General features: G+C 40.7%; 1 protein-coding gene across 1 annotated transcript in view; it reads right to left on the bottom strand.

Moving 5' to 3' along the window:
* The window catches only part of BMAL1 (basic helix-loop-helix ARNT like 1), a 274,533-nt gene that overhangs the window by 71,017 nt on the left and 177,357 nt on the right, over positions 1 to 26,159 (bottom strand). Inside the window, exon 13 of the mRNA XM_053720246.1 lies at positions 10,570 to 10,676. Within this exon, the coding sequence (XP_053576221.1) occupies positions 10,570 to 10,676 (107 nt within the window). The remainder of the gene's footprint in view (positions 1 to 10,569; positions 10,677 to 26,159) is intronic.

Below are 26,159 nucleotides of genomic sequence, written 5' to 3' on the forward strand. Positions count from 1 at the left end.
CACAAACTGTACAAACAAAGTGCCTAATCTGTCTCACACTGTGCATAGTGGTTTAGTGCACACTCAAAAATCCTCTCAAATACTAATACTTTACTCCTTGTAATAACATTTCCCATGCTCAATTAGCACTCTGCTGTAGTACCCACTGGTGGCTGCCAAAATTAAAAAAAAAAAAAAAAAAAATATATATTTTTTTTTTTTTAGTTCTTGCCTCATGGGGCCCCCCCTGGCCCATTGGGCCCCTGACAGGAGTCACCCCTGTCACCCCCTGATGGCGGCCCTGGACATGTGCATTCGGCAGACGGATTTCTTCTTGTGAAAGTGAAACACACTAAGATCTGGATTTGTACAGATCTTAGTGTTGTTCTTTCACAAGAAGAAATCCGGCTCCGAAAAGAGTCGATTTCTGCGAGCTTCTGACTACGTCTACATTCGGCAGTTAACAAAACTGCAGAATACACGTCTACTAAATATAAACCCAGCAAAGTTTCACTTATTTTTAAGGGCTTTACATACACATACCGGTAATTCTTTTATTAAACATCCTCTTTTGTTTTCACTACACTGTCCCTTTAAATTATAAATATGCTGAAATGTTAAATTAGTACATCCTTATATATGGTCTGCCTATGCAATTTAGATTATATCTAAACTATACTGTATAATGAAAATATATATGACATTTCTATGTAATAAAGCTCTGGATGAGATACAAATATGGTTTAAATATTTAATTTCTATGTAATCCCCCAGTTTACATCCTAATGAAAGATTAATACCATATCATTTAGAAATAATTTTTCTTTTCAGCTAATAGGTTGATTAGTTTAATAAAATATATGATTTGAATGTATTTTTTTTGTCTTGTATTATTTGTAAATGAGGTCATTACAAATATTAGAACGACTAGGGGACTGGTGCTAGGTAACACATTCTGGAAGTAGGATAAAACTACTATAAAATATAAATCTTTACCAATTGGATGCCTTAAGAAGAAGTCACTACTTTTGATGACATTTTTGTACAATCTAAATAAAAGTTACTGTAACCACATATGACCCACTCTTTGTTGACAGCCCCTTTATCATTTCAAGAGGATATGAAGAAAGTGAACACCACTGGTCTTCTTGGTCCATCCAAGAGAGCATAGATTTCCTTCAGGGCAGCATTATTATTATTTATTATTATCAGTTCTTTTTTAGAGCACTACCAGATTCCTCAGTGTCAATATAGAATTAACCTCTTTATTTGACTTCTCAAATCCCAGGTCTTTTATTATTTTCCTTGAAGAGGACTGTAAATAATTGTCCTTTCAAGACTAAGAAATACATTTTCTGTGTTTGTTTCACTCCACCATGGCATTTAAATTTAGTTTTGCAGGTTCTACATCATTATTCTGTATTTTATGCCATTGGCATTCAAGACTATCCTGGTAAAATTATCTACGTTCAGAGCTATTCTAAAATAATAATAATAAATGTAAATTAGTTTGTATTTATATTTTTTTTCTATTCCATTAGGACAAAACTAAATGGAGAACTAATCGGTGTTTACCGCTTTGAATACTAATTTTGAGATATACCATATTTTAGCGCTGTTGGCACTCAACAAATAACTGATAATAATTTATTTAAACTAAAAATAAAATGCTTTTCTACACAAATCAAATAACTTAAGAGTACTGAAGTATTATTTGAAAGTAAATGCAAAAGAACGTAGGGGGCGCCCTATCAAGAATATCAGGGGACTATATAGGTGATAGTTACCCAATTGATATTTCTTTCATGTAATTAGCAAGAGTCCATGAGCTAGTGACGTATGGGATATACATTCCTACCAGGAGGGGCAAAGTTTCCCAAACCTCAAAGTGCCTATAAATACACCCCTCACCACACCCACAATTCAGTTTTTACAAACTTTGCCTCCTATGGAGGTGGTGAAGTAAGTTTGTGCTAGATTCTACGTTGATATGCGCTCCGCAGCAAGTTGGAGCCCGGTTTTCCTCTCAGCGTGCAGTGAATGTCAGAGGGATGTGAGGAGAGTATTGCCTATTTGAATGCAGTGATCTCCTTCTACGGGGTCTATTTCATAGGTTCTCTGTTATCGGTCGTAGAGATTCATCTCTTACCTCCCTTTTCAGATCGACGATATACCCTTATTTATATACCATTACCTCTGCTGATTTTCATTTCAGTACTGGTTTGGCTTTCTACAAACATGTAGATGAGTGTCCTGGGGTAAGTAAATCTTATTTTCTGTGACACTCTAAGCTATGGTTGGGCACTTTATTTATAAAGTTCTAAATATATGTATTCAAACATTTATTTGCCTTGACTCAGGATGTTCAACATTCCTTATTTTCAGACAGTCAGTTTCATATTTGGGATAATGCATTTGAATCAATTTTTTTCTTACCTTAAAATTTGACCCTTTTTCCCTGTGGGCTGTTAGGCTCGCGGGGGGTTGAAAATGCTTCATTTTATTGCGTCATTTTTGGCGCTGACTTTTTTGGCGCAAAAAATCTTTTCTGTTTCCGGCGTCATACGTGTCGCCAGAAGTTGCGTCATTTTTTGACGTCCTTTTGCGCCAAAAATGTCGGCGTTCTGGATGTGGCGTCATTTTTGGCGCCAAAAAGCATTTAGGCGCCAAATAATGTGGGCGTCGCTTTTGTCTCCACATTATTTCAGTCTCATTTTTTCTTTGCTTCTGGTTACTAGAAGCTTGTTTATTGGCATTTTTTCCCATTCCTGAAACTGTCATTTAAGGAATTTGATCAATTTTGCTTTATATGTTGTTTTTTCTCTTACATATTGCAAGATGTCTCACGTTGCATCTGAGTCAGAAGATACTTCAGGAAAATCGCTGTCTAGTGCTGGAACTACCAAAGCTAAGTGTATCTGCTGTAAACTTTTGGTAGCTATTCCTCCGGCTGTTGTTTGTATTAATTGTCATGACAAACTTGTTAAAGCAGATAATATTTCCTTTAGTAATGTACCATTGCCTGTTGCAGTTCCTTCAACATCTAAGGTGCAGAATGTTCCTGATAACATAAGAGATTTTGTTTCTGAATCCATCAAGAAGGCTATGTCTGTTATTTCTCCTTCTAGTAAACATAAAAAATCTTTTAAAACTTCTCTCTCTACAGATGAATTTTTAAATGAACATCATCATTCTGATTCTGATGACTCTTCTGGTTCAGAGGATTCTGTCTCAGAGATTGATGCTGATAAATCTTCATATTTATTTAAAATGGAATTTATTCGTTCTTTACTTAAAGAAGTACTAATTGCTTTAGAAATAGAGGATTCTGGTCCTCTTGATACTAATTCTAAACGTTTAGATAAGGTATTTAAATCTCCTGTGGTTATTCCAGAAGTTTTTCCTGTTCCTAATGCTATTTCTGAAGTAATTTCCAGAGAATGGGATAAATTGGGTAATTCATTTACTCCTTCTAAACGTTTTAAGCAATTATATCCTGTGCCGTCTGACAGATTAGAATTTTGGGACAAAATCCCTAAAGTCGATGGGGCTATTTCTACCCTTGCTAAACGTACTACTATTCCTACGTCGGATGGTACTTCGTTTAAAGATCCTTTAGATAGGAAAATTGAATCATTTCTAAGAAAAGCTTATCTGTGTTCAGGTAATCTTCTTAGACCTGCTATATCATTGGCTGATGTTGCTGCAGCTTCAACTTTTTGGTTGGAGACTTTAGCACAACAAGTAACAGATCATGATTCTCATAATATTATTATTCTTCTTCAGCATGCTAATAATTTTATCTGTGATGCCATCTTTGATATTATCAGAGTTGATGTCAGGTTTATGTCTCTAGCTATTCTAGCTAGAAGAGCTTTATGGCTTAAAACTTGGAATGCTGATATGGCTTCTAAATCAACTCTACTTTCCATTTCTTTCCAGGGTAACAAATTATTTGGTTCTCAGTTGGATTCTATTATCTCAACTGTTACTGGTGGGAAAGGAACTTTTTTACCACAGGATAAAAAATCTAAGGGTAAAAACAGGGCTAATAATCGTTTTCGTTCCTTTCGTTTCAACAAAGAACAAAAGCCTGATCCTTCATCCTCAGGAGCAGTTTCAGTTTGGAAACCATCTCCAGTCTGGAATAAATCCAAGCCTTCTAGAAAGGCAAAGCCTGCTTCTAAGTCCACATGAAGGTGCGGCCCTCATTCCAGCTCAGCTGGTAGGGGGCAGGTTACGTTTTTTCAAAGAAATTTGGATCAATTCTGTTCACAATCTTTGGATTCAGAACATTGTTTCAGAAGGGTACAGAATTGGTTTCAAGATGAGACCTCCTGCAAAGAGATTTTTTCTTTCCCGTGTCCCAGTAAATCCAGTGAAAGCTCAAGCATTTCTGAATTGTGTTTCAGATCTAGAGTTGGCTGGAGTAATTATGCCAGTTCCAGTTCTGGAACAGGGGATGGGGTTTTATTCAAATCTCTTCATTGTACAAAAGAAGGAGAATTCCTTCAGACCAGTTCTGGATCTAAAAATATTGAATCGTTATGTAAGGATACCAACATTCAAAATGGTAACTGTAAGGACTATCTTGCCTGTTGTTCAGCAAGGGCATTATATGTCCACAATAGATTTACAGGATGCATATCTGCATATTCCGATTCATCCAGATCATTATCAGTTCCTGAGATTCTCTTTTCTGGACAAGCATTACCAGTTTGTGGCTCTGCCGTTTGGCCTAGCTACAGCTCCAATAATTTTTACAAAGGTTCTCGGTGCCCTTCTGTCTGTAATCAGAGAACAGGGTATTGTGGTATTTCCTTATTTGGACGATATCTTGGTACTTGCTCAGTCTTTACATTTAGCAGAATCTCATACGAATCGACTTGTGTTGTTTCTTCAAGATCATGGTTGGAGGATCAATTCACCAAAAAGTTCATTGATTCCTCAGACAAGGGTAACCTTTCTGGGTTTCCAGATAGATTCAGTGTCCATGACTCTGTCTTTAACAGACAAGAGACGTCTAAAATTGATTTCGGCTTGTCGAAACCTTCAGTCACAATCATTCCCTTCGGTAGCCTTATGCATGGAAATTCTAGGTATTATGACTGCTGCATCGGACGCGATCCCCTTTGCTCGTTTTCACATGCGACCTCTTCAGCTCTGTATGCTGAATCAATGGTGCAAGGATTACACAAAGATATCTCAATTAATATCTTTAAAACCGATTGAACGACACTCTCTAACGTGGTGGACAGATCACCATCGTTTAATTCAGGGGGCTTCTTTTGTGCTTCCGACCTGGACTGTAATTTCAACAGATGCAAGTCTCACAGGTTGGGGAGCTGTGTGGGGATCTCTGACAGCACAAGGAGTTTGGGAATCTCAGGAGGTGAGATTACCGATCAATATTTTGGAACTCCGTGCAATTTTCAGAGCTCTTCAGTTTTGGCCTCTTCTGAAGAGAGAATCGTTCATTTGTTTTCAGACAGACAATGTCACTACTGTGGCATACATCAATCATCAAGGAGGGACTCACAGTCCTCTGGCTATGAAAGAAGTATCTCGAATTCTGGTTTGGGCGGAATCCAGCTCCTGTCTAATATCTGCGGTTCATATCCCAGGTATAGACAATTGGGAAGCGGATTATCTCAGTCGCCAAACGTTGCATCCGGGCGAATGGTCTCTTCACCCAGAGGTATTTCTTCAGATTGTTCAAATATGGGAGCTTCCAGAAATAGATCTGATGGCGTCTCATCTAAACAAGAAACTTCCCAGGTATCTGTCCAGATCCCGGGATCCTCAGGCGGAAGTATCATCCTGCTTATATCTTTCCGCCTCTAGTTCTTCTTCCAAGAGTAATCTCCAAGATTCTGAAGGAATGCTCGTTTGTTCTGCTGGTAGCTCCGGCATGGCCTCACAGGTTTTGGTATGCGGATCTTGTCCGGATGGCCTCTTGCCATCCGTGGACTCTTCCGCTACGACCAGACCTTCTGTCGCAAGGTCCTTTTTTCCATCAGGATCTCAAATCCTTAAATTTAAAGGTATGGAGATTGAACGCTTGATTCTTGGTCAAAGAGGTTTCTCTGACTCTGTGATTAATACTATGTTACAGGCTCGTAAATCTGTATCCAGAGAGATATATTATAGAGTCTGGAAGACTTATATTTCTTGGTGTCTTTCTCATCATTTTTCTTGGCATTCTTTTAGAATTCCGAGAATTTTACAGTTTCTTCAGGATGGTTTAGATAAAGGTTTATCCGCAAGTTCTTTGAAAGGACAAATCTCTGCTCTTTCTGTTCTTTTTCACAGAAAGATTGCTAATCTTCCTGATATTAATTGTTTTGTACAAGCTTTGGTTCGTATAAAACCTGTCATTAAGTCAATTTCTCCTCCTTGGAGTTTGAATTTGGTTCTGGGGGCTCTTCAAGCTCCTCCGTTTGAACCTATGCATTCATTGGACATTAAATTACTTTCTTGGAAAGTTTTGTTCCTTTTGGCAATCTCTTCTGCCAGAAGAGTTTCTGAATTATCTGCTCTTTCTTGTGAGTCTCCTTTTCTGATTTTTCATCAGGATAAGGCAGTGTTGCGAACTTCTTTTGAATTTTTACCTAAAGTTGTGAATTCTAACAACATTAGTAGAGAAATTGTGGTTCCTTCATTATGTCCTAATCCTAAGAATTCTAAGGAGAAATAATTGCATTCTTTGGATGTTGTTAGAGCTTTGAAATATTATGTTGAAGCTACTAAGTCTTTCCGAAAGACTTATAGTTTATTTGTTATCTTTTCCGGTTCTAGAAAAGGCCAGAAAGCTTCTGCCATTTCTTTGGCATCTTGGTTGAAATCTTTAATTCATCTTGCCTATGTTGAGTCGGGTAAAACTCCGCCTCAAAGGATTACAGCTCTTTCTACTAGGTCAGTTTCTACTTCCTGGGCGTTTAGGAATGAAGCTTCGATTGATCAGATTTGCAAAGCAGCAACTTGGTCCTCTTTGCATACTTTTACTAAATTCTATCATTTTGATGTATTTTCTTCTTCTGAAGCAGTTTTTGGTAGAAAAGTACTTCAGGCAGCGGTTTCAGTTTGAATCTTCTGCTTATGTTTTTCATTAAACTTTATTTTGGGTGTGGATTATTTTCAGCAGGAATTGGCTGTCTTTATTTTATCCCTCCCTCTCTAGTGACTCTTGCGTGGAAAGATCCACATCTTGGGTAATCATTATCCCATACGTCACTAGCTCATGGACTCTTGCTAATTACATGAAAGAAAACATAATTTATGTAAGAACTTACCTGATAAATTCATTTCTTTCATATTAGCAAGAGTCCATGAGGCCCGCCCTTTTTTTGGGGTGGTTATGATTTTTGTATAAAGCACAATTATTCCAATTCCTTATTTTATATGCTTTCGCACTTTTTTTATCACCCCACTTCTTGGCTATTCGTTAAACTGAATTGTGGGTGTGGTGAGGGGTGTATTTATAGGCATTTTGAGGTTTGGGAAACTTTGCCCCTCCTGGTAGGAATGTATATCCCATACGTCACTAGCTCATGGACTCTTGCTAATATGAAAGAAATGAATTTATCAGGTAAGTTCTTACATAAATTATGTTATTCCCCTCAGTGAGGATAATACTATGTCTATAGAGTATATATATATGTATATAAACACACAGACCTCCTAGAGGGAGGACAAAATATGGCAGTGAGTGTTAAATGTAAAACAGCGTTATTAATGGTAGTGTTGTAACTCCCATATACCTCCTAGGAGAAAGATGTAAAAAAAGATATATAACCAGCCAAAATACAGGAGTATACAAAAATTCCAACACTCAAGTGTGGAGTAACCACTGAGTAGATATATAAGTCCAATTAGTGGAAGACAGTAGGTCCTATGATGATGATGGTGGTATAGGTGATATATAGTCACTGGGATGGGCACAGGCAGCTATCTGTGAAGATCCAGGCCGGGCTCCAGAACAGCAATCTAAGAAGACAAGAAGAGACAGAAGCGCCACATGGCCCAATATTGTCTGGTCCAGAAAATAAATATGTGTGAATATTCAGTATAAACTTACATTTAGAAAAGCACCTCAGTTGGTGCTATTGCAGCAGTCTGGGATTTCTATTAGTCACCCAGGAGACCAAATTCCGTTGTGGATGTGATGTCTAGATGAACAACACAAAGGGACAAAGGTGCCTATATGGCCTAGTATTGTCTTGACAAATATGAGTTAATGAGTTATTAAGATGGGTACTCACATTTGTTGTAGCATCTCCTTTGATGCTATAGAGGCAGAATGGGATCAATATGGTCACCCACCAGACTAAATCATGTGTTTGCAGGATACCAGAAAAACCAGGAGCCTCCAGTGATTCAGGGAGAGGCCTAGCGCAATAGGCTCCTCTCAGCAAAAAATAGTGAGGTAACAAAGACAGATAGCAAGTGTCCCAATATAAAAACAGAGTTTTTATTAAAAAATGTAAAAACAAAGCTACGCGTTTCTCAGCTCAAGGCTGAGCTGATGAAACAGCCTTGAGCTGAGAAACGCGTAGCTTTGTTTTTACATTTTTTAATAAAAACTCTGTTTTTATATTGGGACACTTGCTATCTCTCTTTGTTACCTCACTATTTTTTGCTGAGAGGAGCCTATTGCGCTAGGCCTCTCCCTGAATCACTGGAGGCTCCTGGTTTTTCTGGTATCCTGCAAACACATGATTAAGTCTGGTGGGTGACCATATTGATCCCATTCTGCCTCTATAGCATCAAAGGAGATGCTACAACAAATGTGAGTACCCATCTTAATAACTCATTAACTCATATTTGTCAAGACAATACTAGGCCATATAGGCACCTTTGTCCCTTTGTGTTGTTCATCTAGACATCACATCCACAACGGAATTTGGTCTCTTGGGTGACTAATAGAAATCCCAGACTGCTGCAATAGCACCAACTGAGGTGCTTTTCTAAATGTGAGTTTATACTGAATATTCACATATATTTATTTTCTGGACCAGACAATATTGGGCCATGTGGCGCTTCTGTCTCTTCTTGTCTTCTTAGATTATTTGAAAGTCACTAAATATCAAGAGAATGATTTTCTTGATCATTTAGTAAAGTCTACAATGATAGCTGCATCGTCAAATTAAAAAATAAAAAAAAGTCCAAGAAACCTTTTCTTGGACAAAAGCCACAGGAAAAACATGTTGGGACAAAGCCCTTAAATCATCTTTCAGGCTATATCCCAAACGTATGACCTGTGGCTTTGATCCATATTAAATAAAGTTTCTTGGAATCTTATTTGCTGGTGCACCTACTCTTGTGGACTTTGGGTATTTGCAATTTAAAAGTCCACTGGACAGACCTTATCTAACTGCAGAGAACCTACATAACTTCTTGCCTATTTTGGATTTTGTGACTTTTTCTTGCTCATTCCCCATTCACACCTAAATATTGGTACACAGGTCTTCCAAGGCTTCTCCTACTAGTTGTATACATCTGGCTTCAAAATATGCTATAACCTACTATCACTTTCTAAAGGTATCAACCCACTGCACTATTTGTAAAGCTTAATTTTACCTAGCTGAAGACAAAATCATTGTACTCAAGACAGCCACCTATCTTTTTTTGCATTGCACAAGCAGCATCTGTAAACAATGTTTTAGTCTCCTCTTCCTATGTATTGGGTATTTTTCAACCCAACGTACTCCTTTAAATGGTTTTGCTATGGAATGTAGCAAAGTAATAGATTATACGTTGTGCGGACAGACTGACGGCAAGCAAGACGTGCTATGTTAAATTAATTTCATCATGTTCAGAGCATCAGCACTGAGCTATCTGTAGATTGAGCGGGTGCTTAGTTAACTTATTGAGGATCTATAATAGATTTTGATTGGTTTCTCTGAGTGCAAAAACCGATATACATTAAGTGGAAACCTGCTTTATATTTGTGTTACTATAGCCTGTTTTCTGGTATGGTTTTCAGTTTCAGTTTTTAAAGTGTAAGAAAAGGCGTTGGCATGGATTCTAGTAACACTTAGCAGTTTACCTGTATTTTTGCATCTAGTTTTAAGTTCTGCATTTCATTTTGTAGCTGCAGACTGGATGAAGGAAGTGTTCAGCAGACAGGAAGGTATCCAGGAACACTTCTTTTTGCAACGCATTACACTGATGAATAGGTGTTGACACAGTAACTTTACACAGAAGGATGAGAACTTCAGCCTGCCTATTCTCGCCATTGCCATTATTCAACCTTCTCTCCCCTTATATACTTTGTACTGATATTAGATTATTATAGTTAAAATGATGTCCTGCTTCAGTACAAGGTGATTGGGCTACCTCTGTATAGATCATTTCTATTAAACCAATTATTGCCTTACCTGAAAAACTGCAGCTATAGATGTAAGTCACAGCGCAAAAGGGCATATTTGTTTTTTTTTATGTTAATTCATTAATTTGTTAACATAAACTTTTAACTACCTTACCCTTTTATTCCATATTTCTGGTGTCTGCTTAACTTTCTATTTTTTTAATTACTGGGGAAATTAGCATATGCTTAACGTTAACTGTACAAAAAATACATGCGGTTACCTTGTCTATGGCATTCAGCGAGATGGACTATATCATCTTGATGAAAATACTCATAGCAAGACGTTCCTAAGAGCTCCTGTGGTAAATATCCAAGAATGGCTGTTGCCCTGCAAAAGAAATATAAAAAGGAGTTATCTAGCGCCTATGATTCCAAAACTACCAGCTCTCCTAATATAGATCCCCGAAATTAATTTGTGCAAAATCACACCTATAAATATTAAACAAGGAAAGCGCCAAACTAGGCTAAGGTGATCCTTTTTTTATGTCCCAATATTCTCTGCCTGAGTCTTTTTTTTTTTTTTTGTGTGTTCTAGAATGCAAATACTAGTCTATATTTATTTAAAACAACTATTACCTTTGTTATTATAGTACTGTACAATCTTTATGATGCTACTGTGTATACAAAAATATTAAAAAATGACATAAAACTACCTTTAGGTTGCATGCATAAGCTGTATTATGAAATGTAAATTGCCCAAACTGACATAAGATATTGTTATTTACAATTGGTTCTATTTTACAGGTGAAAATATACTAATATTCTGCAATCCAAACTATTCCGAAATCCAAATCTTTTCCGGTCCCAACCAGTTTGGATAAAGGTTTTTTGTATGTGTGTCTAAAACAGATCTGAATATTTTCTTCCATATGTAAACAAACATATTAAGTGTACTTAACCTTTAACGCTGTTATGACGTTCTATTCCTTCCTAACCGTGCTGGGCTTTAGCGCGGTTAGGAAGAAATAGAACGTCCTAACCATTTGGTTGTCCTGGAGCCAACGGCACTTCCAGGATGCGATCGCGGTCTGGAGGGCGTGCCTAGCGTCATAAAGACGCCCCCCTGACCCGATCCCATCATTGAAATTGTTGTTCCGATGTAGACAAATTAACCCTGTTATCAAAGAGTTAAATGCCAAAGCCCTGGCAACATGGTACTGTATAATGACTGCACAACAAACACATTTTAATAAAGCACTGGAAAGTCTGAGTCGCACAACACTAACCATATAGTCAGCCTATGGCATAAGTATGGTGTAAATTACATGACTGGGATATAAAAGTTCTAACAGAGAATGACAGATAGGCCTAGATAAAGTGTAATATATTAGATAATTTTGTTTGTATATAACTGTATTTAAAGAGACAGTCTACTCCTGATTTTTTTATTGTTTAAAAAGATAGATATTCCCTTTATTACCCATTCCCCAGTTTTGCATAACCAACACTGTTATATTAATACATTTTTTACATCTGTGATTACCCTGTATCTAAGCCTCTGCATACTGCCCCCTTTTTTCAGTTCTTTTGACAGACTTGCATTTTAGCCAATCAATGCTGACTCAAAAGTAACTCCATGGGAGTGAGCACAATGTTATCTATATAACACACATGAACTAGCGCTGTCTAGCTGTGAAAAACTGTCAAAATGTACTGAGATAAGAAGCAGCCTTTAAGGGCTTAGAAATTAGCATATGAACCTACCTAGGTTTAGCATTTAATAAAGCATACCAAGAGAACAAAGCAAATTTGATGATAAAAGTAAATTAAAAAAATAATTTATGCTTACCTGATAAATTTATTTCTCTTGTAGTGTGTTCAGTCCACGGGTCATCCATTACTTATGGGATATATTCTCCTCCCCAACAGGAAGTTGCAAGAGGATCACCCAAGCAGAGCTGCTATATAGCTCCTCCCCTCACATGTCATATCCAGTCATTCGACCGAAACAAGACGAGAAAGGAGAAACTATAGGGTGCAGTGGTGACTGGAGTTATAATTTAGAACCCGCCTCAAAAAGACAGGGCGGGCCGTGGACTGAACACACTACAAGAGAAATAAATTTATCAGGTAAGCATAAATTATGTTTTCTCTTGTTAAGTGTGTTCAGTCCACGGGTCATCCATTACTTATGGGATACCAATACCAAAGCTAAAGTACACGGATGAAGGGAGGGACAAGGCAGGAACATTAAACAGAAGGAACCACTGCCTGTAGAACCTTTCTCCCAAAAACAGCCTCTGAAGAAGCAAAAGTGTCAAATTTGTAAAATTTGGAAAAAGTATGAAGTGAAGACCAAGTTGCAGCCTTGAAAATCTGTTCAACAGAGGCCTCATTTTTAAAGGCCCAAGTGGAAGCCACAGCTCTAGTGGAATGAGCTGTAATTCTTTCAGGAGGCTGCTGTCCAGCAGTCTCATAGGCTAAACGTATTATGCTACGAAGCCAAAAAGAGAGAGAGGTAGCCGAAGCCTTTTGACCTCTCCTCTGTCCAGAGTAAACGACAAACAGGGAAGAAGTTTGTCGAAAATCTTTAGTTGCCTGTAAGTAGAACTTCAGGGCACGGGCCACGTCTAGATTATGCAAAAGACGTTCCTTCTTTGAAGAAGGATTAGGACACAATGATGGAACAACAATCTCTTGATTGATATTCCTGTTAGAAACAACCTTAGGCAAAAACCCAGGTTTAGTATGCAGGACTACCTTGTCTGAATGAAAGATCAGATAAGGAGAATCACAATGTAAGGCAGATAACTCCGAGACTCTTCGAGCCGAGGAAATAGCCATCAAAAACAGAACTTTCCAAGATAAAAGCTTAATATCAATGGAATGAAGGGGTTCAAACGGAACACCCTGAAGAACTTTAAGAACCAAGTTTAAGCTCCACGGAGGAGCAATAGCCTTAAACACAGGCTTAATCCTAGCCAAAGCCTGACAAAAAGCCTGGACGTCTGGATTCCCTGCCAGACGCTTGTGTAAAAGAATAGACAGAGCAGAAATCTGTCCCTTTAGTGAACTAGCGGATAAGCCCTTTTCTAAACCCTCTTGTAGAAAAGACAATATCCTAGGAATCCTAACCTTACTCCATGAGTAACTCTTGGATTCACACCAATATAAATATTTACGCCATATCTTATGGTAAATTTTTCTGGTAACAGGTTTCCGAGCCTGTATCAATGTATCAATAACCGAATCCGAAAACCCACGCTTTGATAGAATCAAGCGTTCAATCTCCAAGCAGTCAGCCTCAGAGGAATTAGGTTTGGATGGTTGAAAGGACCCTGAATTAGAAGGTCCTGCCTCAGAGGTAGAGACCATGGTGGACAGGACGACATGTCCACTAGGTCTGCATACCAGGTCCTGCGTGGCCACGCATGCGCTATCAGAATCACCGATGCTCTCTCCTGTTTGATCCTGGCAATCAGTCGAGGTAGCAACGGAAAAGGTGGAAACACATAAGCTATGTTGAAAACCCAAGGGGCTGCAAGTGCATCTACCAGCACCGCTCCTGGGTCCCTGGACCTGGATCCGTAACGAGGAAGCTTGGCGTTCTGGCGAGATGCCATAAGATCCAGATCCGGTTTGCCCCAACAACGAATCAGTTGAGCAAATACCTCCGGGTGTAGTTCCCACTCCCCCGGATGAAAAGTCTGGCGACTTAGAAAATCCGCTTCCCAGTTCTCCACACCTGGGATGTAGATCGCTGACAGGTGGCAAGAGTGTGACTCTGCCCAGCGAATTATCTTCGAGACTTCCAACATCGCTAGGGAACTCCTGGTTCCCCCTTGATGATTGATGTAAGCCACAGTCGTGATGTTGTCCGACTGAAACCTGATGAACCTCAGTGTTGCTAACTGAGGCCAAGCTAGAAGAGCATTGAATATTGCTCTTAATTCTAGAATGTTGATTGGTAGGAGTTTCTCATCCTGAGTCCACGATCCCTGAGCCTTCAGGGAGTTCCAGACTGCTCCCCAGCCTAGAAGGCTGGCATCTGTTGTTACAATCGTCCAATCTGGTCTGCGAAAGGTCATTCCTTCGGACAGATGAACCCGTGACAACCACCAGAGAAGAGAATCTCTAGTCTCCTGGTCCAGATTTAGCAAAGGGGACAGATCTGAGTAATCCCCGTTCCACTGACTTAGCATGCATAGTTGCAGCGGTCTGAGATGCAGGCGCGCAAATGGCACTATGTCCATTGCCGCAACCATCAAGCCGATTACTTCCATACACTGAGCTACTGATGGGCTTGGAATGGAGTGAAGGGCACGGCAAGCATTGAGAATCTTTGATAACCTGGACTCCGTCAGGTAAATCTTCATCTCTACAGAATCTATAAGAGTCCCTAGAAAAGGAACCCTTGTGAGCGGTAACAGAGAACTCTTTTCCACGTTCACTTTCCACCCATGCGACTTCAGAAATGCTAGAACTATCTCTGTATGAGACTTTGCATTTTTAAAACTTGACGCTTGAATCAGAATGTCGTCTAGGTACGGAGCCACCGCTATGCCTCGTGGTCTTAGTACTGCCAGAAGTGAGCCCAGAACCTTTGTAAAAATTCTCGGGGCCGTAGCTAACCCGAAGGGAAGAGCTACAAACTGGTAATGCCTGTCTAGAAAGGCAAATCTTAGGTACTGATAATGATCTTTGTGAATCGGTATGTGAAGGTAGGCATCCTTTAAGTCCACTGTGGTCATATATTGACCCTCTTGGATCATGGGCAGGATGGTCCGAATGGTTTCCATCTTGAACGATGGAACCCTTAGGAATTTGTTTAAGATTTTTAAGTCTAAGATTGGTCTGAAGGTTCCCTCTCTTTTGGGAACCACAAATAGATTTGAGTAAAACCCTTGTCCTCGTTCCGTTCGTGGAACTGGGTGGATCACTCCCATCACTAAGAGGTCTTGTACACATTGTAGAAATGCCTCTTTCTTTACTAGGTTTGTTGATAACCTTGACAGATGAAACCTCCCTTGTGGAGGAGAAGTTTTGAAATCCAGAAGGTATCCCTGAGATATAATCTCCAACGTCCAGGGATCCTGTACATCTCTTGCCCAGGCCTGGGCGAAGACAGAAAGTCTGCCCCCCACTAGATCTGTCTCCGGAGAGGGGGCCCTGTCTTCATGCTGTCTTAGGGGCGGAAGTAGGCTTTCTGGCCTGCTTGCCCTTGTTCCATGACTGGTTGCCTTTCCAACCCTGTCTGTAACGAGCAGTAGTTCCTTCCTGTTTTGAAGCGGAGGAAGTTGATGCTGCTCCTGCCTTGAAGTTACGAAAGGCACGAAAATTAGACTGTTTGGCCTTTGATTTGGCCCTGTCCTGAGGAAGGGTGTGGCCCTTACCTCCCGTAATGTCAGCAATAATTTCCTTCAAGCCGGGCCCGAATAAGGTCTGCCCTTTGAAAGGAATGTTAAGTAGTTTAGACTTAGAAGTTACATCTGCTGACCAGGATTTAAGCCATAGTGCCCTGCGCGCCTGTATGGCGAATCCGGAATTCTTAGCCGTAAGTTTGGTTAAATGCACTATGGCATCCGAAACAAACGCATTAGCCAGTTTAAGCGTTCTAACTTTGCTCAAAGTCTCATCCAATGGTGCTGTGCAAATCGCCTCTTCCAGAGACTCAAACCAGAATGCCGCTGCAGCCGTGACAGGCGCAATGCATGCAAGAGGCTGCAATATAAAACCTTGTTGAACAAACATTTTCTTAAGGTAACCCTCTAATTTTTTATCCATTGGATCTGAGAAAGCACAGCTATCCTCCACCGGGATAGTGGTACGCTTGGCTAAAGTAGAAACTGCTCCCTCCACCTTAGGGACCGTCTGCCATAAGTCTCGTGTGGTGGCGTCTATAGGGAACATTTTTCTAAATATCGGAGGAGGGGAAAAGGGCACACCGGGTCTATCCCACTCCTTACTAATAATTTCTGTAAGCCTTTTTGGTATAGGAAAAACGTCAGTACACACCGGTACCACATAGTATCTATCCAACCTACATAATTTCTCTGGGATTGCCACCGTGTCGCAATCAATCAGAGCCGCTAACACCTCCCCTAGTAACACGCGGAGGTTCTCAAGCTTAAATTTAAAATTTGAAATTTCTGAATCCGGTCTCCCCGGATCAGAACCGTCATCGACAGAATGAAGCTCACCGTCCTCATGTTCTGCAAATTGTGACGCAGTATCAGACATGGCTCTCGTGTCATCATCGCGCTCTGTCCTTAACCCAGAGCTATCGCGCTTGCCTCTTAATTCGGGCATATTGTATAATACTTCTTTCATAACATTAGCCATATCATGTAAAGTGATTTGTAAGGGCCTTGATGTACTTGGCGCCTCAATCTTACGCACCTCCCGAGCGGGAGACGCAGGTACTGACACGTGAGGAGAGTTAGACGGCATAACTTCCCCCTCGTTGTCTGGTGATAATTTCTTTATCGGTACAGATTGACTTTTATTCAAAGTAATATCAATACAATTGGTACACATATTTCTATTGGGCTCCACATCGGCTTTTGAACATAATGAACAAGCAGATTCCTCTGTATCAGACATGTTTAAACAGACTAGCAATGAAGCTAGCAAGCTTGGAAATCACTTTCAATAAGTTTACAAGCAATATAAAAAACGCTGCAGCGCTTTTAAAATCACAGTTGAATAACAAAGAAAACTAATTCAGTTATAGTCAACAATTCTTAACGAGAAATGTATTAATTAGCAGAGGATTGCACCCATTAGCAAAAGGATGATTAACCCCTCAATACCCAAAAACGGATATCAAATTAAGATTTAACGCTTTTATCACAGTCAAACACACTGTCACAGATCTGCTGGGACTGATTACCTCCCTCAAAAACGAATTTTGAAGACCCCTGAGCTCTCTAGAGACGTCCTGGATCAAGGAGGAAGAAACAGGAAGACTGTGCTAGAATTTTAACTGCGCAACAAGGCGCTAAAACAAGGTCCCTCCCACTCATATTACAACAGCGGGAGACCTGATATAACGGTTTCTATGCAGAAAATACGTTAGCCATGTGGAAAAAAATCATGCCTAAAAAGATTTATCACCAAAGTACCTCACAAAACGAATAACATGCCAGTAAACGTTTTAAAAACAACATTTTGAATGTCATGCAAAGTTATCACTAAGCCTGCTACCAGTTGCTTCCACTGCAGATAAGGCTTAAACATTATTTCAGTATGAACAGTATTTTCTCAGTCAAATTCTAGTCCCTAGAAAATAACTCAACTGCGCATACATTTATCAGCCTGATACCAGTCGCTACTACTGCATTTAAGGCTGTACTTACATCATATGGGTAACAGCAGTATTTTCTTAGTCAATTCCATTCCCAGAAAATAATGTACTGCACATACCTCATTTGCGGGGGACCCCGCATGCTATTCCCCTCTTTCTGAAGTTACCCTACTCCTCAGAATGTCGAGAACAGCCAGCGGATCTTAGTCTGCTAAGATCATAGAAAAACGCAGGCAGATTCTTCTCCAAATACTGCCTGAGATACAAAAAACGTCACACTCCGGTGTCATTTTAAAATAACAAACTTTTGATTGAAGAATAATTAAGTAAAAACTCCAACTCCTCTCGCGACCTCCTTCTTTGTTGAGGGTTGCAAGAGAATGACTGGGTATGACATGTGAGGGGAGGAGCTATATAGCAGCTCTGCTTGGGTGATCCTCTTGCAACTTCCTGTTGGGAAGGAGAATATATCCCATAAGTAATGGATGACCCGTGGACTGAACACACTTAACAAGAGAAAAAGTAGTTTAAAATCGCATGACCTATCTGAATCATGAAAGTTTAATTTTAACTAGATCGTTCCTTTAACCGCCGCAAAGGGGATAAAAACACAGTTGAAGTCAGCTCCAGAGACACAATGCACTACTGGAAGCAAGAGGAACAGAGAGTGATAAGATAAGAAACCCTTAATGTATAGAAATGGAATGAAGCTTCAATCAGCAAAAACACATATTTCATGTACAAAATTAAAGCTAAAGGAGCAATTTTCCATATATTTTATACTCTACAGCTACCATAACAAGTCATTGATAAAACATTAAGGGGAAAATATTACAGTACAATGACCCTTTAAAAGTGCACATTAGCTTTATTCATACAAACCCTATTGTGTGCATTTTTCCACAACCTGCATCCTTTTACAGAAATGCACAATACATAAGCACTGTTCATGTCTCTAACCGCAGTTATAATGGAATTATTTGGGCCTAGATTTAGAGTTTTGTCGGTAAGGACCCGCGTAGCTAACGCTGGTTTTTTTCTGGCCGCACCATAAAAATAACTCTGGTATTGAGAGTCCACATAAAGGCTGCGTTAGGCTCCAAAAAAGGAGCGTAGAGCATTTTTAACGCAGCTTCAACTCTCGATACCAGAGTTGCTTACGCAAGCGGCCAGCCTCAAAAACGTGCTCGTGCACGATTCCCCCATAGAAATCAATGGGGCTGTTTGAGCTGAAAAAAAAAACACCTGCAAAAAAAGCCGCGTTCAGCTCCTAACGCAGCCCCATTGTTTGCTATGCGTAAACACTTCCTAAGTCTGCACCTAACACCCTAACATGTACCCCGAGTCTAAACACCCCTAACCTTACACTTATTAACCCCTATTCTGCCGCCCCCGCTATCGCTGACCCCTGCATATTATTATTAACCCCTAATCTGCCGCTCCGTAAACCGCCACTACTTACATTATCCCTATGTACCCCTAATCTGCTGCCCTAACATCGCCGACCCCTATATTATATTTATTAACCCCTAATCTGCCCCCACAACATCGCCTCCACCTGCCTACACTTATTAACCCCTAATCTGCCGAGCGGACCTGAGCGCTACTATAATAAAGTTATTAACCCCTAATCCGCCTCACTAACCCTATAATAAATAGTATTAACCCCTAATCTGCCCTCCCTAACATCGCCGACACCTAACTTCAATTATTAACCCCTAATCTGCCGACCGGAGCTCACCGCTATTCTAATAAATTTATTAACCCCTAAAGCTAAGTCTAACCCTAACACTAACACCCCCCTAAGTTAAATATAATTTTAATCTAACGAAATTAATTAACTCTTATTAAATAAATTATTCCTATTTAAAGCTAAATACTTACCTGTAAAATAAACCCTAATATAGCTACAATATAAATAATAATTATATTGTAGCTATTTTAGGATTTATATTTATTTTACAGGCAACTTTGTAATTATTTTAACCAGGTACAATAGCTATTAAATAGTTAAGAACTATTTAATAGTTACCTAGTTAAAATAATTACAAAATTACCTGTAAAATAAATCCTAACCTAAGTTACAATTAAACCTAACACTATACTATCATTAAATTAATTCAATAAAATACCTACAATTAGCTACAATTAAACCTAACACTACACTATCAATACATTAATTAAATACAATATCTACAAATAACTACAATGAAATAAACTAACTAAAGTACAAAAAATAAAAAAGAACTAAGTTACAAAAAATAAAAAAATATTTACAAACATAAGAAAAATATTACAACAATTTTAAACTAATTACACCTACTCTAAGCCCCCTAATAAAACAACAAAGCCCCCCAAAATAAAAAATGCCCTACCCTATTCTAAATTACTAAAGTTAAAAGCTCTTTTACCTTACCAGCCCTGAACAGGGCCCTTTGCGAGGCATGCCCCAAGAGGTTCAGGTCTTTCGCCTGTAAAAAAAACATACAATACCCCCCCCCAACATTACAACCCACCACCCACATACCCCTAATCTAACCCAAACCCCCTTAAATAAACCTAACACTAAGCCCCTGAAGATCTTCCTACCTTATCTTCACCATACCAGGTTCACCGATCCGTCCTGAAGAGCTCCTCCAATGTCCTGATCCAAGCCCAAGCGGGGGGCTGAAGATGTCCATGATCTGGTAGAAGTCTTCATCCAAGCGGGGCAGAAGAGGTCTTCCATCCGATTAAAGTCTTCATCCAAGCGGGGCAGAAGAGATCTTCCATCTGATTGAAGTCTTCATCCAGGCGGCATCTTCTATCGACATCCATCTGGAGCGGAGCAGCAGCATCCTGAAGACCTCCGACGCGGAACATCCATCCTGGCCGACGACTGAACGACGAATGACGGTTCCTTTAAATGACGTCATCCAAGATGGCGTCCCTCGAATTCTGATTGGCTGATAGGATTCTATTAGCCAATCGGAATTAAGGTAGGAATATTCTGATTGGCTGATCAGACGTTGTGGGGGGCAGGTTAGGGGTTAATAAATATAATATAGGGGTCGGCGGTGTTAAGGGCAGCAGATTAGGGGTACATAGGGATAACGTAGTTGGCGGTCGGCAGATTAGGGGTTAAAAAAATTAATCGAGTGGCGGCGATGTGGGGGGACCTCGGTTTAGGGGTACATAGGTACTTTATGGGTGTTAGTGTACTTTAGAGTACAGTAGTTAAGAGCTTTATAAACCGGCGTTAGCCCAGAAAGCTCTTAACTACGGACTTTTTTCCTGCGGCTGGAGTTTTGTCGTTAGATTTCTAACGCTCACTTCAGACACGACTCTAAATACCGGAGTTAGAAAAATCCCATTGAAAAGATAGGATACGCAATTTACGTAAGAGGATCTGCGGTATGGAAAAGTCGCGGCTGAAAAGTGAGCGTTAGACCCTTTTTTGAGTGACTCCAAATACCAGAGTTAGCCTAAAACCAGCGTTAGGAGCCTCTAACGCTGGTTTTCACGGCTAACGCCAAGCTCCAAATCTAGGCCTTGGTTTGCTATAAATTTGATATACTAAAAAAAATACAAAAAAATTGTCACAATAAAGACAGAAGATAAAATATATATAAAAGCACAATATCACGATGGAGCTCCCTCCAAAGAACCGTCTCTGATCCAAAGCTATAGCAAGAAAGTAAGGGTCCGTAGATAGTGTCCACTTGCAGGATACCCAAAGCGTTCACAAGGCTAACCACTGATGCTGGTAAGCAAACAGTGGCAATCGGATTCGAGAGACCCGCCCGGCAGTGCAGACAGCAACCTGTACAGTGGCCGGGATGGGTCTGAAAACCTCAACGCATTTCCCTCCGACACAGCGGAGCTTTCTCAAGAGGATAAAATTAGTTGTGTGTTAATCCACTATTTCTAGGTAGTCCATGATTACATTGTATGTCATGTGATCTTAGCTTGACCTATCACATACACTGAGTATACTGTAGGATGACCATTGCATTCAAGTGTGTATATATAACCAAAATATAGCAGATTCTCTGTATATAAAAACGGCAAATAAATTGCAACTGTAGTGCAAAAAATATTACACGCCAATTAATAAATAGACTAATCATAAATCATTACAAAGCACCTTATCAAAGAAAAATTGATAATTGGAGTAAAGTAGAATGTTGCTTAAAATTACATGTTCTATTTGAATCATCAAGAAAAAAATTGGGTTTAGTATCCCTTTAAAATAACCACATAAAAAACAAACTATGCTTACCTGATAATTTCATTTCCATCTGTGGGAGGAGAGTTCACAGCTTCATTCATTACTTGTGGGAATACAGAACCTGGCGACCAGGAGCAGGCAAAGACACCCCAGCCAAAGGCTTAAATACCTCCCCCACTCCCCTCATCCCCAGTCATTCTGCCAAGGGAACAGGGAACAGTAGGAGAATATTAGGGTATAAATAGTGCCAGAAAATAATATTAAATTTAGGTCCGCCCCCCGGAGAAACGGGCGGGAGCAGTGGACTCTCCTTCCACAGATGGAAATTAAATTATCAGGTAAGCATAATTTAGCTTTTCCATCTTAATGGGAGGAGAGTCCACTGCTTCATTCATTACTTGTGGGAACAAATACCCAAGCTCTAGAGGACACTGAATGAAAAAAACGGGAGGGTAAAAGGAGGCAGACCCTATACTGAGGGCACCACAGCCTGCAGAACCTTACTCCCAAAAGCTGCTTCCGCCGAAGCAAAAACATAAAATTTGTAAAATGTTGCAAAAGTATGTAAGGAGGACCAAGTAGCCGCCTTACAAATCTGCTCCTTAGAAGCCTCATTCTTAAAGGCCCAAGAAGAGGTCACAGCTCTAGTTGAATGAGCCGTAATCCTCAGAGGAGGCTTATGTCTCACTGTCTCAATGCGAAACAGAGGACACTTCTCAGCCAAAAAGATAAGGAAGTTGAAGAGGCCCTCTGACCCCCACGCTTCCCGGAAAGAGAACACACAGAGAAAGAAGTTTGTCTAAATTCCAACGTGGTATGAAGATAGGACTTCAAGGCACAAACCACATCCAGAATTACGTTGAAAACCTAACTTGCAAATTGCAAGGCAGAAATCACAGATACTCTGCACACAGAAGCAAAAGCCTGTAGAAAAGGAACCTTCCAAGACAATAATTTAATATCTACTTTATTCATAGGCTCCAACGGAGCCCGTGCAAACCTAAAGAACAAGATTTAAACTCCAAGGAGGAGCATTATATCTAAACACAGGTCTGATCCTAGCAGAGCCTTAACAAGTGACTGCACATCAGGAAGCTCAACAAACCTCTTCTCACGGGACTTGCAGAAAGATAGATAGATGCGATGAGCAATCAGCTACGTGCTTGAATGAGAGTAAAAATAACACTCTTAGAAACCCTCTCTTGGCTAGGACTACACGTTCATCTATGTCTAGATCTCCGAGGCTGACTGCGTGGAGATTGAACAAAGAGACCTTGGTCAGCAGATCCCTGCAACAAGGTAACTTCCAAGGAGGAGATAACGACAGACCCACTAGTCGGCGAACCCTATCATTCGCAGCCAAGAAGGAGCAATCAGTATCCCTGACACCTGCTTGATTTGAGGCACTACACTAGGAAGAAGTGGTAACGGCCGTAAAAGATAAATAAGATTAAACCTCCAAGGCCCCGCCTGAGGATCCCTGTACCTCAACCCATATCTCGGTAACTTGGTAATGAGACTTCATAAGATCTTCCTCTTGCAAATTTCCGCAAACACTCGGGATGGAGAGACCAATCCCTCGGATTAAAGTATTGTCTGCTGAGGAAATCCGCTTCCCAGTTATCCACCCCGGAATGTGGATCGCTGACAGCGAACAAATGTGGGTCTCCGCCCACTACAGATCCGAGATACTTCCCTCATAGCTAGGGAGCTTCTCGTTCCCCCCTGATGGTTGATGTTAGCCACCGAGGATATATTGTCTGATTGGAATCTGTTAAACTGGGACAAACCCAGCAAAGGCCAAGCCTTCAGAGCATTGTATATTGCCCGAAGATCCAAAATGCAATCGGAAAGGAGCTTTTCCTCCTGATTCCCTAGGCCATGTGCCATCCTGGCACCCCAAACAGCTCCCCATCCTGACAGACTCAGAACCGTAGTCACAATCACCCAGGATGGTCTTGAGACGGACATCCCTTGGGACAAGTGATCCACCAGAGCGATTCTCTCAATCTGTTGTCCAGAGAAATCTGTTGAGACAGATCCTAATGATCGCCGTTCCACTGCTTCAGCATGAGCAGTTGCAACAGTCTGAGGTGAAACCTGGCAAAGGAAATTATGTCCATGCTGGATACCATGAGACCAATCACCTCCATACACCAAGCCACAGATGGCCTTAAGGAGGTCTGGAGGGCAAGAGATGTTGAAGCTAGCCTGCAACGTCTCTGAACTGTTAGAAAAATTCTCATGTCTATGGAGACTTATAGTACCCGGGAATTCCACCCTGGTACTCGATACAAGAGAACTCTCTCTAGATTTATCTTCCATCCATGGGATCGAAGAAGACAGAGGAGAGGTTCTGAATGGTTCACTCTCTGAAAAACTTCTTGGAGAATGCTGCGCTGACTGAGAATCAAATCGGGGTCAACTACTTGTAAGGCAGTTATGCTCACCACTATACCAGCTAGACCACACAGAAGATCAATAAACTGGAAGTGCTGGTCAAGAACGCAAACCCTAGGAACTGGAAGTGGTCCTTGAGGATTGGTACATGAAAGGAGCATCCTTCAGATCTATTGTTGTCATGAACTGCCCTTCTCAAACGAGGGGAAGAATGGACCTATTGTCTCCCTCTTGAACGAGGGGACATATAAAAACGTGTTTAAGCACTTCAGCTCCAAATCGGACGGAAAGTTTCCTCCTTCTTTGGAACCACGAAAAGGTTTGAATAGTATCCAAAACCTCTCACTGCGATAGATACAGAGACAATAACTCCTCAGAGGACAGATCCCGTTCGCACCCCAGAAAGGCTTCCCTCCTTTCTGGTCAGGAAGACAGGAGAGAGAAGGAACTGCCCTTGGGTGGCTGAGACTTGAAACCTATCTTGTGACCCTGAGCTATGACCTCCAGGACCCATGGATCCTGCACGTCCCTGAACCAAGCAACTGAAAAGAGCGACAGTTCGCCCCTACACGATCCAGAAGAGGAACCGCCCGTCCATGCAGATTTAGACTTGGCAGGCTTCTTGCTCTGCTTGGATTTATTCCAAGACTGAGCCGGCTTCCAAGAGATCTTGGTTTGCTCAGGCTTAGCGAAGGACTGCTGACATGGGCTTTATCAAAACGAAAAGAACAGAAATTGTCCCTTAGACTTGTTCATATTCTCTTGCGGTAGAAGGGCACCCTTGCCCCCTGTGACCGTGGAGATAATTGAGTCCAGGCCTGGACCAAACAAAATCATTCCCTTAAAGGGGAGGGGAAAAGTCTATAGACTTAGAAGTCATATCCGCAGACCATGACTTCAGCCAGAGCCGGATGGGCCCTTAACAGAAAAGGCTGAAGCCTTAGTATTTAGGCGAATAATATGCCCAACAGCATCACAGATAAAAGAATTAGCAACCCTCAAGGCCGTAAATCTTTCTGAGTAACGTCGAGGGGACCTCTCCACCCCGATCAATCCTATAAGGAGTCACACCAGAAGATAGTTTCTCCAGCAACCACAGCCGCCTCCAGTTGAAACAAATATCCTGTATGTTGAAAACAACTTTCTTAACAGAGGTTCCATTCTTTATCCATGGGCTCTTAAAACGAAGAGCTATCCTGAAACAGGATAGTAATACGTTTTAGGGACAGAACCTCACAACTCCATTGAGAGTCTAGGACCGGGAATGATTTGTTAAAGGGAAAAGAGAGAAACAGTCCAGTCCCATTCATTCTTAATAATGTTCGCCATCTAACAGGAGCAGGGAAGGATAAGGTACCACCCTGTCCTCAAACTCTATCCAATTTAGGAATTAAAGGTTCCTCAGGCAATTTGGCCCCTGGAACCACTGAATTCGCCAAAAGACTTTCTTTAGAAGAAAGCGCAAATTCCTAAAACTAAAGTCTGGTACCTCCGCAGCCGGAAGTTTAGAGGCAGCAGACTCCGACCCAGAATGTTCCTACTCTGAAGTCTCAGAAAGAACTTCATCTTCAGATAACCGTATCAGTTAAATCCAATAAATTATCTGATTTACTCTGGGAAGGAGTGCAATATGTAACCTTTCGCTTGCGCTTAGCAGGGCGAGGTAAAGCATTAAGGCCACAGACACCGCCGCCTGAGCTGCGCAGTAATGTCTGGTGAAAAAATATCCCCCTCCAGATGGAGGATCAGTAATGCTACGGGAAACTGTATGTGTAGAGAGATAAGCATGTAGGGTACGCACCTCACTGGACGACAACTCCTCAGAGGTGGACGGCTCAGCGGTATCAAACATGTTTGATATTATCACATTATCAAGGCATATGGAACATAATTGAGGGGGCGGTACTAAAGCCCCCTCACATTATAAACAGGAATTACTCTTTAGGAATAGATGG

The sequence above is a fragment of the Bombina bombina genome, chromosome 7 (assembly GCF_027579735.1).
Source record: "Bombina bombina isolate aBomBom1 chromosome 7, aBomBom1.pri, whole genome shotgun sequence".
In the NCBI taxonomy this organism is placed as follows: Eukaryota; Metazoa; Chordata; class Amphibia; order Anura; family Bombinatoridae; genus Bombina; species Bombina bombina.